Source organism: Brachyhypopomus gauderio, chromosome 9, assembly GCF_052324685.1.
Source record: "Brachyhypopomus gauderio isolate BG-103 chromosome 9, BGAUD_0.2, whole genome shotgun sequence".
Taxonomy (NCBI): Eukaryota; Metazoa; Chordata; class Actinopteri; order Gymnotiformes; family Hypopomidae; genus Brachyhypopomus; species Brachyhypopomus gauderio.
The window spans coordinates 22,172,833-22,187,387 of record NC_135219.1 but is presented as its reverse complement, the minus strand read 5'-3'; the positions used below and the strand labels follow the sequence as shown (position 1 = coordinate 22,187,387).

At 39.4% G+C, this 14,555-nt stretch overlaps 1 protein-coding gene and 1 long non-coding RNA gene across 4 annotated transcripts in view; one reads left to right on the top strand and one right to left on the bottom strand.

Moving 5' to 3' along the window:
• Nucleotides 1-7,284, bottom strand: part of slc25a29 (solute carrier family 25 member 29) — a 15,467-nt gene extending 8,183 nt beyond the window's left edge. The window contains exons 1-5 of one of the 2 annotated variants that reach the window (XM_077017948.1): nucleotides 6,904-7,284; nucleotides 6,661-6,800; nucleotides 4,260-4,303; nucleotides 3,567-3,650; nucleotides 1-2,641 (exon numbers count right to left, since the gene is read on the bottom strand). In XM_077017948.1, coding sequence (XP_076874063.1) covers nucleotides 1,874-2,641; nucleotides 3,567-3,650; nucleotides 4,260-4,303; nucleotides 6,661-6,688 — 924 coding nt within the window. In that variant the 5' untranslated portion in view covers nucleotides 6,689-6,800; nucleotides 6,904-7,284 and the 3' untranslated portion in view covers nucleotides 1-1,873. Of the gene's footprint in view, nucleotides 2,642-3,566; nucleotides 3,651-4,259; nucleotides 4,304-6,660 lie in introns of both variants that reach the window. The other variant, XM_077017949.1, reaches the window with a different exon arrangement.
• LOC143523476 (uncharacterized) overlaps nucleotides 7,061-14,555 on the top strand; it is a 27,265-nt gene continuing 19,770 nt past the window's right edge. Inside the window, exon 1 of one of the 2 annotated variants that reach the window (XR_013133358.1) lies at nucleotides 7,061-7,591. This is a non-coding gene — a long non-coding RNA (uncharacterized LOC143523476). The remainder of the gene's footprint in view (nucleotides 7,592-14,555) is intronic. The other variant, XR_013133357.1, reaches the window with a different exon arrangement.

Below are 14,555 nucleotides of genomic sequence, written 5' to 3'. Positions count from 1 at the left end.
TTCAGTTTCACTTTTGGTTTTTATTTTATCTAGATTCTAGATAAACCATCTCAGCTTCATTAAAAAAAACAACAGCAAAAAAGTCCCAATAAAAACTAAATAAAAAAGACTGATAGTGAGTTCAGCTTGGGTCAATTTCTCTTTATCAATCATGCCAAGATAATCTGAGCATGTCACTAAATGTGAGGAAAAAACAACTTTGAATTGAGAGAACTCATATCACATCAACTACATTTACAAGAAAATAATAGCAAAATATTTCCACTTCTATTTCTTACAAAAATAAAGTGATCTTCTACAGTCAATCTGTCTCTTACCAGCAGGAAAAATATTTTTAAAACACTTTGACTTTGCTAAAGCCATTTACCATTTACCTTAAAACCAACTACTCCAACACATTTTACAATTTTCAGAAAAAAAAACAAAATAGATTACATGACACTAAAGCTCAGGTTTTAATGGTATATCCAACATGTTCATGAAGTACAATATTCAGGTAATAACCTGATATTTTTTTACAGATAGTAGTCTTTGACCTTCACATAAGTGCAGTACGACAGTTTAACAATTAGTCTGATAACTGACCATAATGCAGTTTCCATCATCAGCCATGATTGTCATGGGTTTCCACTGAAGTTCAAGCTTTCTCCATAGAAAGCCCCAGTCAAACTTCATTTCCTTTCAGGCTTTTGTTTTTTTACTACTGTAACAATTTCAGAATCAACAGTATCAATACTATTGCATACAAAAGCTCCCAGCTTATATCAATGGGGGAGGGGTGATTTATTCTTATAACTTATCAAAGACAAACTAGTTACTTAAACTAATCCATGCATAAAATTTGATAGTAACACATAGGCCATCTCAATTTTATATTTTCTCAGTGCAATTACCACAAGGACCACAGCAATATAACGAGATTGCAAGTTTAAATAATGTAGACTACAAAAAATGGATCAGTTTTGTGCAATTGTTGCTTGGATAAGAACAGGATTCATTTTACAAATATTTTCATATTTACATATTTAAATGCATGAAATGACAATGACAACAGTTGTTAGAAGAGAAAAACCCCAGAACTACCTAATAATTCTTTAAAACCATTTCAGGCTGATGCAGGCTTCTGTTGCTGCACACATATATATATGTGCAATAACCAGTCACAATCATCACGATGCATATGAAATAGCTAAATCTGTGGAGTACCACAATACCAATTATTCTTGATTTTGTACAGAGAACGAAGAGAACAAATAATGAATCAGTTTATATTATTGAAAGAGCAAAGTTAAAATTCTATTGGATTTAACAAATTAATCAATGTTTTATTTCTGGATTAGTAACGGAAGATTTGATGAGGTAGGGTTTTTTTCCCATAATTTTCAGTAACGTTTTCAGTAACGGGACACAGGAGTGTGTTATATCTTATGCTACAGTTAATGCCACACAATGTGCAATGCCAAATGTGTAAGAAACACATGGTGTCAGTAGTTGTAATTCAAATTAAGAAAATGCATTTAAAAAAGGTGGTGGGGGAGACGCAGATACAGTGGTTGTAGACAGTGGTTGTAGAGAGTAATAAAAACAGTTTTGATTAAATGTAACCAGTCTCATTAAGCAGAAGAAAAAAATATGTGCATTCGTTAAAAAAGAAATGCCTTTGCTAAGAACCTTATTCTTTATGCCACAAGGTATAAAACATGTACAAGTGCAGTTTTGCAGTGCGCAAATATGCTTGCAGAATGATTATGCCACACAGGGAAGATACATGTTACCTGCTTCGGCTATCTACAGCATTTCATACATATTGAGCAGTTTCACTGCAAAAGCAAAAAACTGCAAACAAAAAAAAAACACCCAGCAGGGGGCGCCATCACAGACTGGATGGGTGTGTTTGCTGCTCAAGGGTGGCATGTTGCTGTGAGGCGGGCTCACAATCATTGTCTCCCTCATCTTTCCGTACATACATGAGGAAGAGTGCTACCGTAGCAAAAGTGGCGGCGTTGACGGGGAAAGCTCGGAGCAGGGTGGAAGTGAGACCACGTGTGAATACCTGCCATCCCTCTCTTTCTATGCTCTTCCGGGTGCAGTCCATGATACTGCTGTACTGGTACCTGCCCCCAACACCGTCTGCCTGCAGTCGAGACTTAATCACATCCGCAGGGTACGTAGAGATCCACGAAGCGATACCCGCCATGCCGCCTGCAAACAAAAGCTTGGGGATCATGTAAGGGTTCTCGGGCTCACATCCCAGTGAGCGTGTCAGCACATCATAAGCCAGGAAGTAGACCCCAAAGGCGGGTGTCTCACGGATGAGTGTGGTGACCATGCCCCGGTTTATGCCCCAAACGCCCTCCCGCTGATATATACGGGCCAGGCAGTCCAGGGAATTCTTGTATACTTTACGGCTGGACGACTTCTTCTCGCCGGTACCTTGCATCTGCATACGCGTCTTGGCTAGTTCCATGGGGCAGCAAATGATGCACTGGATGGCCCCAGCAGCTGCCCCTGCCAAAAACTGGTTCGTAGGTGTGTCCTGGCCCAGCATGCGCATGGCGTTGCCTTGCACGCCAAACACGATTGCATTGATGAATGTGAGGCCCATCATAGGAGAACCAATACCTTTGTAAAGCCCCAAAACCTGCAGGGAGGAAAGCAGTCATTGTACTTTAGCTAGTGTTGTATTTTTATATACACAAGGTCTCTCTCTCTCTCTCTCTCTCTCTCTCTCTCTCTCTTTACTTACTGGAATGTTCTGTTTAGTTTATGAGCTTATTGTTACTGTGTTATTTTGAACACACTGCAGAGAATTCCTAGCAACCCTTGGGGCTGATGAGACAATAAAATGTTGACTTGACTAGCAAGACCTTCTACTCCTTTAATGTCAGTGTGCTACAGAATATAATTTATTTATACATCCATAGAAACTCATGCTCAGGTAATCGTGCATAAGGTTAGGCAGAGAAGCAGTTTTTAGCTTCCATTCTGCTCTTAAATTGAACCAACACTCACAAAACCCCAGACTTAAGCCAACATTAGACATTTTAAAACTGAAAACCTATTGGATCTAACCTTCAGCTAGGCTAAAATCACAGTTTTTTTTCATATTCAAATTGCATATACCTTTATGTTAAATTTTTATATACTTAAATATTTTTATTAGCTTTATATTTTAAATTAAGATTAACTGTCTTTTATAACTGCTTTTACATGAAAGCACCTTATGTAAGAAAGAAGTTTAAGCAATGTGCTGCATAAATAAACTTGCCGTGCCTGTGACTCGATACATTGCAATCACATTTTAAATTATTTTAAATACAACTTTAATGCCATTGTCTTTATGTAAATATGTTAATCAAATTCCACTCACAACTGGGCAAAACTGCATCATATTTAAACCTCTTTGTATTCATTAAACTTGCCCAGAAGCTTCCTAAACATTCACAGAACGGGTCAAGTGGGTTCCTTTGCTGACCATATTCATTTAAAATGAAAATGAATGAATAAATAGGGGGTGTGGTCTAGTTTGATGGTTAAATGTACATTCAAAATGACATGGTACTTACAGATTCTTGACGTATTATAGACTGAAAACAGTGAAAGGTTCCCCTGTATAGAGGCTTGTTTGCACACTGCACTTGAAGCCTGACCTGTAAAAGAAAGATTTGTGCTTGCTCCAAAAAGTAGGTGAGAGTATATAATAAAAAAACCTGCTGTCTAACCTTGTTAAACTGTTGAAATGGTTAAAAGATAAGCTGGGTAGTATTACTTTTTACCTTTGAGTTAAATCTGAGATAAATGATCCTAATTCGCTGAATAGGTTCTTACAGGATGCACCTGTTTAATACTACTAAAAGCTAAACATTTTGTTTGGGAATATGTTTGCAAGAATGCCCTTTCACTTATTCACACTGACAGTGCGGATGGAGTGTGTGGTTGTGAGATTTCACTAGTCAGGCTCCGAAGTCACTAAGGACAACAAAGTCTCATATCACATAGATACAGATGGTAGAGCTATATTAGTTATGCCTTAAGAAATAACAAATCATTGATGTCTACTCTCACATTTCACTGGCCACAGCACTGTATCGTTAACTCTGCTGCAGAATAGGAATATAAGCTGCTTTAGAAAGGCAGTTCATAACAGTGTAGAGCTGCACAATATGAGAAACTACTTGTTGAAACTTGCATTCAACCACCATTAACGGAAGAAGTAAGGAAAACATGATCGTTCAAATGGACTAACAGACCAAACTCACCTTCACAGTATCAAAAGGATGTCCCACTAGGACCCCAGCAGCACCTGAAGAGAAGTGACAGAATTAGACCTTTTTCCTAGCATGTAGCCTATTAGAAAAAAATACATGGACACTGCATGTAAAAAAAAAACATGTAACTCCACATCGGAGTGGGGGGGGGGGGGGGGGGGGGGGTGGTCCTCCTCTTCTGAGTCCTCCTTCGGGCGTGTCTGTGTCCATTTGCACCTGTGTTTGTGTGTGCGTCAGAGAATGTGTTCGTCTTTTGTTATTTGTGACACCTGTCAGATTATTCCTGACACCTGTTATTCACGACACTCCTTGTCCTGTGACATGATGTGTTAAACACGTGTGTTGATTGTGTTTGTGTATTTTAGTGTGCGTGTTAGTCTGTGTTTTTGTCAGTCCTTGTTCAGACTTAATCCTGTGTTTGTTACACGTTCACGAATAAAAGTGAAACTAAAACTATGTTCTCAACTTGTGTGAAGTTAGGCCAAGTACAAAATAACCGTTGGATGTATTCATTTTTTATTTGCCTAGAAAGCTGTAAGCCACAACCTAAATTATATAAAGAATTTGTACTCAGTAACAGGCACAACTCTATAATGTGGAATCTTCCTTAAGCTGTCTCTACACTACACTGAGCAAGATGTCGCACCCTCTAAATATAACTATTAAACTATTACTAAGCTATTACTGTTTCTGTGATTTCAGTTTCTGATTTTCTCAGCACTCCAGTGGACTCTTTAAAAACCAATGGTGATATTGCTTAAGAGTGCAAACCCATCATGTGCAAATAACATTAGTCATCAGTGATTCTTACTGTGTGTCTTTAATCCTTAGACCTTAGCATAGCCCTCTTGTTGAGCATAACAAAATGCAGCTGATGACACCACATAGCAAATACCAATGGCAAGGGGTTATCCTTTAATAATTTTCAATCTAAACTGTTATGTGGACATTCAACTAACAAAGACAAAGAGGGTTACCAAATGATTCAAATTCCAGTATTCATAGATCCAATTCCATATCTTCATATTTCATTTTTCAGTCACCAAGATGAAGTAGTTAGGTTACTATTGTATTTAATAAAAATAACCAGACCGTATGAGGATATACCATGACACCAAGTGTTTTGGTATGCGTGCATTCAAATTAAGTTTACACATTCATTTTGACTAATCGTTATTTTTCAGAAATGGTATAAAACATCACAGGCACCACCAAACAGGGTCACACAATTACATGGAATCTTTTAAAGCTAAAACTACATTTTACAATTAAGCACCAAATTTGCTCCCCTTTACAAACAACTGCATCATGTCCCACTCAATTCTCCTGCCACACCACCTAGTATTTCCACACAAAGCTGTTGTCAGAGATGTCAACACAAGCCAGTCACCATGCACCCAGACTGTGATTGGCTCTTGTATGGGTGTGTGGATGGTTGTCCTTTTTATGGGTTAAGAACAGTCAGGTGGTAAGTGGCTATTTTGAACTCTTCCAGGAAGCAAATTTTACACAGCTGTTGATGAATATATGCAATGTGCACTACAGAATGAAAAACCCCTATGAGCATTTACAATGTTCGTCCGATTCCAGTAAGACCGCTCGTATCTTTCATTCATGACATCGGTGTCTTGCATCTTCCCGTTATTCATTCCCAAGTTGCCAAATGTAGAAACGAAACTGGCACGTGCGTGTTTGGAAAATTCCGCTCATCTGCAACTCACTTTCGCTTTCCTGTATTCTCACTAAAGAGGGGTTTGAGAACCACACCTATGAATTGACTTAGTAATAACCGTTTACTCTTAAGAATCCGTAATTACACGTTATTAGAAGTTGTGCATATATGTAACAGAAGGATACGGCTTCCTAAAACACCAAGCATCTCATTTGTAATGTGTCCACCAATATGCGGAAGCAGCCTTAGCTAGCACTCTCTCTCTATCAATCTCAATCTCTCTCTTCTATATATATATATATATATATATATATATATATATATATATATATATATATATATATATATATGTGTGTGTGTGTGTGTGTGTGTGTGTGTGTGTGTGTGTGTATATATATATATATATGTATACACACACACACACACACACACACACACACACACACATATATATATACACATATATACACACACATATACATACATCCATACATGAGCATGTAACAATAATTAAATTATTGTTAGTACTAGTGAAACACTGAAACCGGGACCATTCAATATTTGATTTGGTTGTTAATCTCTGGCCAGAGCACCGACTGCAGACTCTGCTGGCCGAAGCACACCGGCCGAACCCGGAGAGGCGCGATCGACCCACTCGCCAACACCTCCAGCGCGCCTCACTGGACCGGGACACACGTCCAGCGTCCGTTATCAACTTACCTCCCAAGCAGCCGGCCACAAAGTCCATGATTCTTTATCCGGTCCTCGCCGCGTTTAAAGTGTCGGTTTCGCTTTTGACGGCTTTATACGGGGGCTGAACGCAGGTATCTAACCAATTACGGGCCGCCACGCTGAAGACACTGTAACACATGTAAGAAGATGTCGCCCCAGTCCCGTCCGCCCGCTGCCCGTCTAACTGCGTATTTCTCAATGTTGTGATGGTATAAATAGACCGGCATCAACCGGCGATGATTATATGATGACAAACGATGCCAAGGGAACGCAGACCACCGATGTAATTCAGCCAGGCGGCAACCTGCGGCCCCGCAGCCGACTGTGTTACCCGGTTATCGGTGGAGAATGACCCGTCCGGGGCACCTGCAGGCCTGACTGGGCAGGGTTGCCAGGTCCTACAAAATATCCCGCACAAAGTCAGTGTAAAACCCGCCCTTTGGCGTGAAAATCGCGAACCTGGCAACTCTGTGACTGGGGCTGTGTGTCGAGGCGGGCTGTCAGTGCGGGAGCTGCGCGTGAGCGTCACACCGGGAGCGCTCTGATTGGCCAATAGCGGGGCCCCGGTTGTGAAAACGATGCCATGACAACGCCCCCGATGCTACTGTCCTCATTGGTCGATCCTTACTGAAATTATATTTCCGGGTTGCATCATTCTTTTTGGGTGTGTCTCAAATCTACTTTACAATATGTAGGAAAACTAGAAAGCTAACCGGGGGGTCCGTATGGGCACCATAGTAAAAAAAAAAACGGGATCCATCTTGCAATGCACCAAAAAAAAAAAAAAAGTGTCCCTAGCTAGCTAGGGTGCGAACATCTGCCCTAACCCATCCAGGGTATCAAAGGCTGCAGTGCAAATCAAAGCACGAGGAGAAAAGAAGTCGACCAAATCACCAACAGGTCAACATCCCTGCAAAATGTGAGTTATCGGTCGTTTTTTCAACTATTACGCACATTCTTAATGTTTGTAGCCTAAGGTCTGTATACAAAGTCAGCAACGTATCCGAGCTTTGTACTGCTAAACTGTCAGGCGGGCGTGTGGTTTGTTTACATGTCACGTCACATTCTAGCTCCGCCCAGTTTTTACAGTAGATCCAGTGATCTTTACGGCCAGATCGAGTCGCTCGTACGTTACGGTCTCTGGGTCTAACAGCATTCGAACTGATCACTTTCAAATTCAAATTCAAATTCAAATTTCTAATTTTTTCTAAAAATGGTATTAAATAAATGAATAGTCTTGCCTCACAAAAACGAAATAAAAGCACAAGCTAGTGGGCAAACATTTTGACTTGCGGACCACAATGGGTTGTAAAATTTGACAGAGGGGCAGGGTCAGGAGCATTTGGACACGCAGTTTAATTTATTATTTTGTTTTGTAGCAAAGTGACGGCTGATATTGTATTCTTTGAAAACTGCAACCGTTTCTTGGCATATCGACATACAGCAGTTGTTTGGACCTCAGTGAAAAAATATATATATTGTTGTCCACTCCACACACTTTTAAGCATCCTGCACTCACTGTCCACTTCTCTTTTCTTTGGTTCGCTCAATTTTACCGAAGGGCGAAAACGGCACCGGGAAATTTACACTCCAACAGAGGTCAATGTGTCTGGACTAGTCCGCCATCTTTTGGGGAAACGAGGGTATTGCAGGGAAAAGGGTGAAAAAGGGAAATGAATGAGGTTTTTTCGGCAGGCCTGATTAAAAAGCCTAACGGGCCGGCGGACCGTAGTTTGCCCATGTATGGGCTAGACTAAGCCAAATGTTTTAAGCTCCAGTTCTGATGAAGTAGCAGGTATTTAATTTTATGATTTAAACACCCAGCTGCCTCACAGAGCAGTTCTCAAACTCTTCATGAGCTGGATCAGATGAGCTGGGGAGTCTGCAAGGCAATGGTCCCCACATATGGAGTTGCAAAACCCCCGATTTCAGACTCTTTTCCTTTAGATCGTTTTTTAACACGTGTATTCCTACATCTTGAACAGCATCCATAATCAGAGTTCTGATTAATTTATTCACATTTTTATCATCATCATGGTCTCTCTTATTGGCATACCAAATGACATATTCCGAAATCTAGCCCCTGAAATCTAGTTCTCTGGTGCATGACCTAATGTCCCGAGAAAACAGCTGGCCAAAACCTGAGCAACCATTGACCTCATAGTCTTTACAGCCTTTCTACTGCCACCTAGAGGCCTGGAATCTGTGCTCAATTTATTTTTAAACATAGCAGCGTCCATGTGGGGGAACGCGCTCTGGTACATACATTGGCTCAGAGAAATTGAATGTTTCTTACGACACTTTATATGAAGAAAAGTAAAAATGATAAAAAAAAAAAACACTTTTATATAAATATTGTTTGCTATTTTTGGTGATAAAATGACTTATTTAATTATGAAATTATTGAATTTAAAAAGGGGGCAAGAAAGTCTTAATTTCTGAATTTGGTAGTAGAAGCAGCCTAGATCTTTTGGTTTGAATATAAAAAAAAAAGATCAAATTATTAAATGTGATATGTGGCACTTTCAGGCCCAACAGTTGTGGCTTTTATTCCCAGTAGCTCCTTGCCATCCCCCAATCTCCTTTTCTTTTATCTTTCTTTTTTCTTTTTTTTTCTTTTTTGATGTAGAATAGTTTTATAGGCGATGAAAAATTAAACCGTGAGTACTTCTACCTATGTGTTGGCAATCTGGTGGGTATCTACCTCCCTCACAAGGCATCAGCATGCAGCAGGTCCATCCAACTCTTAGGAAAACATTTAGGATAGCTGCTATATTTGAAAGAACCAAAGTTTTATATGGCACATTTCTGCACATCTTGAAGGCAGAATACTCATGTTAACTGTCTTGTTATTGCTGTGTTTCTCTGTATTACTTCATACAAAAGGACTTTACTTATAAAAGATCTCAAAACTTCCCCTCAGTCCAAGAAAACTGGGTCTGTTCGAACTGCAGCAGAAGAAAATTCTCAATTATTGACATTTTTCCAAATTATGACATGAAGCTTTGAATGTTTTTTGGTGTATCTTCTTGACTAAAATGAAAGTCTAATGTGTCTGTATGTTAAACAGCAAACAGTGTCCAGTTATGCAAGCTTAGAAAGAATCTGGTAAGTATTATGTGTGCAAACAAAGTACTTAGGTTTCCTGTTTATGTGATGCACCACTAATTTTAGGTCTATAAAAAATCTTGTAGATAGAGGTTCTTTGTCAGCTGTGCAACATCTGAACTAGTTGGAACACCTCACCCCAGTTAACCTCCTTTAAAGAAGCTCCATTTCTAAAACTTCATATACTTTCATATACTGAACTAAATGTGATTGTTTAAATCCATATTAAATAAAAGTAAAGAGTTGGCAATTCAAATATTATGTACATTATGAATTTATTATATTATATATATATCCAGTGTATATCAAGTAAGTATATATATACATACATATATATCTGTGTGTGTGTGTGTGTGTGTGTGTGTGTCTGCTTGCTACTGGACTTGAGTCTAGATGTTTCTCTAAAGTGTCGCTAACATCTGAAGTGCTTAAGCACCTAACTAGAGGGCATGAGGCTTCCACTTCAAATCCTCCATCCCACAGAGTGAAAACGTATGACACACGTCCACACAAATGGAAACCAGATGTGTCATGGCAAATATTTGAGCACACTTGAGTCACAATGAGCAACAAAGGAGTCTCGGAACACAGATCTTATAGGAAGATAAGAGAAATCACGCCGGGCGTATTACTACAGCCTACAGGAGGGGGACAACACCATGGCTTAAATCTTTTAAAATCTGATGATTCCAGTGAATCCATCTAAACATACAATTGGTTTCTACATAGCAATTCAACTGCCATCCAATGAGGAGACTGGTCACAAAATGTGTTGTAACATCAGGCTACACAACTATCACGTGTACAACACCTAACCAGGCAAGTGTGGTGCCTGTCTTTATGATTAAAAAAATGCCATACCATGAGTTTCACCTTGAGTCTTTCTTCCTGTCTCCCAGTCCCTGTGTCCTTCAAGCACTGCCTCTGTCCCTTCAGTAGGGCAGCAATGCTACTCAGTGGGTTGGCCTGACATTTTTGCAGCCTGCCACAGAAAGGCAACATGGTGAGTGAGACATCATGTGAGATCCATGCTGGTTGCCCTTCTGTGCCCTCCGTGCACCCATACTTCCCGAGCCAAATTTTCCTGAGAAAATTATCTTTGTGGCAGACCTGTGCGTCCGAGGGTTCATCTGAGGTCACTGTAACACAAACAGCAGACCTGGATCACATGAAATCAGAGCGCTCAGGACTGGAATGAGCTGTTTATCATATCTGTGATGACTTGTGAGGAATTTTGATTTCCCCATGTGAACAAAACTGAATTTGTTTTTGCATCACAGCTCTTCACAGAAGTTTCCTTTCAATACCTGGAAAAAAAGGATTTCTTTCTTGCTTTTATGACAGGAATGTACTGGATGGTGTTCTGAACGAGGTGCAGTCTTCTGTATCTTTCCATAGGCCAGTTAACACCACCTGACTAGGGTTGACCTCAGCTTGAGGTGAAACAGTCATTTCATTGAGGGGGCCGTGATTCCTTGCCAAGCGTAGCGAGAGATAACGTCAGAAAACAAAAACAGAGGTGAGTGCTGAAATATTCGGGGACGGAGTGCGTCATCCTGGAGTGAGTCATGAGAGAGGGAAAGGTTATCTTCTGATCAGTGCTGCTCCATGAGGGGCAACCTGTCCACACAGCTGTGTATGTGCCTGGGATAAAACCATCTCGTTTAAACCTGTGCTGAAGGACTACAGCATCAACTGAGGCTGGCGGTCCTCTTCAGTTCAAGCTGGCTGTCTTGATTGTGGTTCCTTTCTTTACTAGTGCAGCTTGTCTATATTTGGACAGGCTGCCATGGGTTTTCAAGAAGGTTTGACTTCAGGCACTGATTATTTTGGCCTTGTTGGAACTGAGTTAAATGCTTTATGGTTTGAAAATGCACATTTTAAAGTGGTGAAATAAACTGCTATAATGACTCACCCAACCTTCATGATTTTGGCTTATTTATTTCAGAATATCTTTCTTGTATTATTTTGTCCATGGCCGGTTTGCCTCATTGTGGACCATTCAAGAGCAGAAATTTCAATGGTTAACATATAACAACAACAACAACAATAATAATAATAATAATAATAATAATAAACAATAAATAAACCAGTAAAATAAAAGTAAATAGTGACAACAACCACTAAGCATCCTACTGGTTGAGACGTCGCTCATCAAAATCAACCAAATCCTTAAGACGACTAGCACTACGACTATGTTAGTTTGAGGGATTTTGGTGTGTAATAATGGTATGTAATGTTCCTTTCTGTGCTTCTGTGTAATGTTCCTCTCTTCCTTTGTATGAGTCACTGGAAATAATGTAAGCAATCTGCATGCATGCTGAAATTCAGGTCAGAATTTGTGCTTACGGAGGTGTATGATGAGTTGGGTTGTAATGTTTCCCTTTCCAATGCCAATGTGATCACTCAAACCCATTGCCTTTCGTATATTTTGGTTCAGATGTGTCTTCTGTTTGTATCTTCATTGTGTGTAGGTGTGTAGGATGTAGTCAGTTGGTGTTTGATCATACATATTATTTGTATGTCGCTGTATCTGTATCTGAGTATCGCTAAACGTTTTCATTTTCAGAAGATGAATGTGGATTAATATGTTCAGCCACAAGATGTCGCCATAACCACACTGGATTAAACCAAAATTAATGTTGCGCCTTCGTGCTGCAGTTTGCCTTAATTGTATTCCTACTTAGCACCTTTATAGCCTTGTGATGAAGTTTAACACTTCAGAGTATTGTTATTGATAGTAGAATTGTAAATTACCTGTTAGTGTTCATTTACTTAGACCACACACAAAGTGACATACTCAAGCACTTACATATGAATTTCCTTGTTAGAGTTTAGTCATGCAACGTGGGCCTGTCCAATAAATACCTAAAGGCAGCCTGACTCCTCTGTCTTCATAGACACATTAAAACAATTGCATCCAACCTACCAAATATCTTATAAAATGAATTTCCTCTAGATTTTGAAGCAGGGTTGAATATCATTCACCCAAAATGCCTATGTAGATTAATGATAACTTAATTATTTGGTAAATAATCTAGAAAGGCAAAGTTACAAAGCACATAAAAACGAATGAAAGGCTGTTTAACCTGATAAATACTGTTAAATTAATCTTTAAACATAAAATGTAATCCTGTAATCCTATTGATTTGTTGAAATACTGTTACATTTTGCTATTTAAACATAAAATGCATTTAATTTGCTGTGGTTTAGCAGCTAAGGGGTTATTTGATTATTTTATTTGTGGTTGAAGGTTATTTAGCTGATAGGGTAGATGTTGTTGAGGGGGTAAAGTTAGTTGATGGTATGCTGACAGTGAGGTAGTTATGATTTCACTGTTGGGGTAGTTTTAATTGAGGCCTATTTGGTTGTGGTGATTTTGGTTGGGTTAATTGGTTATGGGGTAGTTAAGGCTGAGAGGTATTGAACTGTTGGAGTAGTTGTGGTTGAATTTATTAGCCGATGAGTATTATTGACTACTCTCCCTAATTTGACTTTGCCCTTTCTGATGTCTTTCTGTCACCTGGTAAGGGCCAGTATTTACCTGTTGGTGTTTATTTGTGGTTATTTAGCTGTGAGGGTAGCTGCTGGAGCAGTTTGGCTGATAGGGGTTGTTTTGTGGCACTATGGGGGCTAGTTTATTTTGAGGTGTAATCTGCTGTGGGGTATATGAGGGTCAGGGGAATTTATAACGTAAATAGGGGTCTTTTGGGGTAATTGTCCGTGGAATCGCAGAGGCTGTGGAGTTGTTTAGCTGTCTATGTAGTTCTGATTGAGGGAAGAGAAGTAGTGCGTGCATGTGTGTTCTTTGAAAGTGGCCTACTTTGACATCACAGAATCTTACCTTCACAAACATTCCACCATTCATTCCCTATGGAAGAGTCTCGTCTTTGCTGAGTCATCTCACAAAGTTCAAGATGTCCCCAAAGCACAAGCACACTATTCCCATATGGGAACTAAATTTGTGCCGAATTTCATGTGCCAAGGGATATTTTTCTTTTTAAACATTGATAAGCCAAAAAATACTGTTAAATGTTGTTAAACGCTGTTTGACATAAAATGAAATCCTAAAATACTGTTGAAATCTTGATATACTGTTTAATTATATTAAGTGCAGTTTAAACCTAAAATGTACTTATTGTAGTGTAGTTGAGGCTAAGGGGTGTTTAGCTATTGGGATAGTTTGAGCAGGAGTGTTTAGTTGTTGGGGTGGTTTTTTAGCTGTGGTTTTTCATGGAGGCTGCATGATTAATTATATGTTGGGGCAGTTGTGGTTAAAGGCAATTAGGTGAAAAGGGAATTAAAAAATTGTGAATAGAATAATATGAAGAAGAATACCAGGAACTTAAAAACACAATAAAAGGCCATCAGACAACAGTGATTTGCATGCACAATCTCTAATAAGAAAAAAATAGAACAGAACGTTGGCTTTGCTAGGTTAATATCATATTAATAATAATAGTAAGAAGAAGAAAAAGAAAAAGAACAGAATGTTGGCGTTGTCAAGTCAACATAATAATAATAAGAAGAAATTGGACAAGACTATTTGACTCTGTCCAGCCCAACATAAGAACACCAGAATGTTGGCTTTGTCGAGCCGATATAGCGAGCAGTAACCAACCCTGCTTTCAAGGGTCTAGGTTAAGTTCACATTTTTCACCAAGCCCTGTTAAAGCTTAGCAAGCCATGTTCCACAATGTGCCTGCAGCTGCTAAGAGAAAGAACAAATAAGGACAGGCTCGATATTGCTCACCCAACTCCGTGAACTCTCTCCA